This window comes from Loa loa (assembly GCF_000183805.2).
Source record: "Loa loa unplaced genomic scaffold supercont3.186, whole genome shotgun sequence".
Taxonomy (NCBI): domain Eukaryota; kingdom Metazoa; phylum Nematoda; class Chromadorea; order Rhabditida; family Onchocercidae; genus Loa; species Loa loa.
In genome coordinates this window covers 80,047-83,363 of record NW_018108366.1, presented here as the reverse complement: position 1 = coordinate 83,363, position 3,317 = coordinate 80,047, and the positions used below count along the sequence as shown (strand labels likewise).

General features: G+C 32.3%; 1 protein-coding gene across 1 annotated transcript in view; it reads right to left on the bottom strand.

Moving 5' to 3' along the window:
• Positions 1 to 290: 290 nt before the first annotated feature.
• The window catches only part of LOAG_18067 (E3 ubiquitin-protein ligase UBR2), a gene marked incomplete at its 5' end in the record, with an annotated part of 19,560 nt that continues 16,533 nt past the window's right edge, over positions 291 to 3,317 (bottom strand). Inside the window, 7 exons of the mRNA XM_020450738.1 lie at positions 291 to 523; positions 644 to 745; positions 892 to 968; positions 1,097 to 1,199; positions 1,755 to 1,877; positions 2,248 to 2,350; positions 2,634 to 2,724. Coding sequence (XP_020305550.1) covers positions 382 to 523; positions 644 to 745; positions 892 to 968; positions 1,097 to 1,199; positions 1,755 to 1,877; positions 2,248 to 2,350; positions 2,634 to 2,724 — 741 coding nt within the window. The 3' untranslated portion in view covers positions 291 to 381. The remainder of the gene's footprint in view (positions 524 to 643; positions 746 to 891; positions 969 to 1,096; positions 1,200 to 1,754; positions 1,878 to 2,247; positions 2,351 to 2,633; positions 2,725 to 3,317) is intronic.

The following is a 3,317-nucleotide window of genomic DNA, read 5'->3' as shown; positions in this document are numbered from 1 at the left end:
CCCTAATGAATTTACTGGCTAGGAAATTTACTAGCAGATAAATAAATAGTAGGAAAATGTATTACCGTAGCACTTATTATCCCACAATTTAAAATACGTTAAATTTCATCATTCGCCCCGTAAAAAGTATTAATGGTGGAAAAACGAAGATGAAATGGATAATATATTGTTCAAATAAAGCCAAAAATTGCTTATACAATTTAACCAAAAGTAATTTCTCATTTACAAAATATGGATTCACTTTGGACATTTAAAGATGAAATAAAATTTTCAGCAAAAGAAAAAATATACCGAACATCATTTATTCGTCGCGTACATGACTATACAAAATACATCAAATGTATGAGCATACAGAACGAAAATTAGCTTCCTATAAAAAATCTAAAAATGATGCCACTCAAGACCTATATTGCGATGATCAATTTCATATTGGTTCGCTACTTCTTCCGCTATTGATTGATTAAGCCAGAGATTTTCCAACTTCGCATAAAGTTCGTGACTGAGATGCAATGGATTTCCACGTCTACAATATAAATGTGAAAAGCTTAAAAATTTTAAAGTTAAACTATGTATTCTTTATCATAACAATGAGTCTTAATTTAACCAAATGATCATTTTTGTAACTAATAATATAAAATAATACCGAAATCCTGGATCTGTTTCACCATAGCCATCTACATAGGGCGCTGGAAGTAAACAACCTCGTTCACGTGATGTCAACAGCACTATCTGACTGTCACGAATTCTAAATTTTTATAAGTAGAAACGAAATTTTAACCTTTCTCAAGAAAATCAGATGATAACTATTATCGGCAACATTCGCGATCTATCACTATCTATTACCAAAGCATTAATATTACAAAAATTTTGGGAAAAACACGAATCACTCACCGAAGAAACACACCACCGGAGGATCCAGTACACATTTTTAAATGATAAGAGCAAGCTCCAAGTGTAATACCATTTACCTGCAACTTACCTGCACTTACTTTATACTACAATAATATTCAAAAAGCATACTATCCGGCATTATCAACAAACAATTCTGAAACTTCAATACTGTAGAAAATGATTAATATTAGCTCATATAACTCACTGTACGTTGACAACAGTAACTCTGGGAGCAAAGCAATGAACCACAAAGAAGGCATAAACTTGGTGCCGATGATGAACGATCGTCGATCGGAATAGAAGGACATCTGAAGAGTTTAAACTGGAGATCATCAAAATTTATGCGCCTTTAAACTAAGATTACTGCTGTGAAGTACTTGCTGCTATGTTTCAGAAAACCAGGAATTAGGTTTTTTTTTTTTGTCGAGGAATAGATTTTATTAATATCGCATGAGTAGCTATATCTGCGGAGGTAGTGGATAATTATATGCTACGACAAATATCTCACAATAGGAGAACGCTAAACTTAATGACTTCATAGTATTCATTAGGCATCATTAAGAAAACCATCGGCATACAATGGCAGTTGACCCTTGACTCCATTATGAAATTTATGATTTTTTTTTCTAAGTAAATTAATTTAGTCCCAGAGATGCTGTTAGTTGAAAGTTTCTTCACCGATTCAATGAGTAATGCGACTACTACTAGCAGATTAGGGCAAAAATATCATATATCATGATATTTTGGGCCGCATCCACATTATCCCAGGAAAAGCGCATATCCAACCTTTTTAAATCGACATGGAATATTATGGAATGAACATATACTGATAAAACAAAAGAAAAATCTCTAAAAATATTAACCTGAAACTAGCTGCATAATTAATTAGTTCTGAAAAATCTTCCGGCAACTCCACAAATCCGTTTTCCAGAACTGGTTGCCGTACGAAACTTCTCCCAGACCTATCTCCTTGCGATGATGTCCATCTGAAAGACGAAAGAAAAGTTAAATTAAAAACTGATATTAAATGCTAATATATGCTCTATCCGTTGCTGGTATATTGCAGAAAAAAATATTCGTAATACACTAAAAGCCATGAAATGTCGTAAAAAACTAAAATAAGATTTGACAATTGAAACATTCCTTGATGTAACAGTAATTTTTCTTCAACAGGTAGTAAATTGATAAAAAATATGCAGATTAAGTTAAATAAGTAAGCTGCTTATATGTAATTAGTGCTACCTAATGACCACTGTTACAGATTGCCATAAGATTCAGCTTTCAAGTCCTATTACATTTGCCTATATACTCGTTATTTCATACGTCCTGGTATATTAGAAGTTTAATATAACTTACAATGTAAACAATTTCTCAACACAAGGACTACTGAAAAATTCGCCAAGACTAGGCGTGAAACCAAGATAACGACATAAAGGTTCAAATTCATTGACGAAAGGATCTGAAAAAGTGAAAACTCATTTCTTTTAACCGAAGATTTTTTTTTTTTGCGCAAAATCTGATCCAAAAATGAATTCTAATGCACACTGTTCAATATGTTAATGAAGTTCCTCTTCCTTATGTGGACAGAATTACAGCATGGTAGACAAGACTTGATCCTTCCTGATAAAAGATTAGGATGCCCATTGTTTCAAACCAGCTATTTTAATTTCACCACAACTTCTTTGTATATGAATGCGAAATATCACTGTGAATGAAGTGAAGTTTATATTTTAAAATATTACCTTTTAATGCCTCTGGTGGTGGCACAAGTGTAAGTGCATGATAAAGAAGTGATAATGGGCGCAGAAATTCAAGTACTGCCGTATGAAGTGTCTGAAAAATTTAACATCTTTAAAAAAATTGGAAATTCTACACAAACAAAGGACAAAAAAGCGCTTATATGTTTAGTTTTAAATACAATTTATATTTTGCTTCTTTCATAACATGACAACAAAAAGTTGGGCTGTGCGATGAAGAAATTTCGATAAAGAAATTCGTCTTCACGTAAACATATGCTTTTGAACTGAACAGAAATATAAATGAATATATTTTTTGCCTTTCACTAGACCCGGTATAACCATTATCTTGAAAATGCGAAGTGGTAATGATTGAACAATGTAGAAATATGGAGATAACACATTTCCGAGCATCAATAAAGAAGCAGATAAAACACTATCACAAATCAGTTGCGTAAAATTAAGCTTCGAACTATCAACAGCTTAATTAGCTGACTGATTAATGCAAATGGTAAAAAGTTTCGCATGGGTTTTTTTCCAGAAGATCAATGCCAAGGTTTTCTTGCGAACATTTATAATATACATCCCAAATGTATACTACTATGCATTACTGCACTATATGATAGCGATTCTAAAATGTCAGTATTACTGAAATGCGCAAACAAATGAAAAGAAAAAGTTTCAAATGAT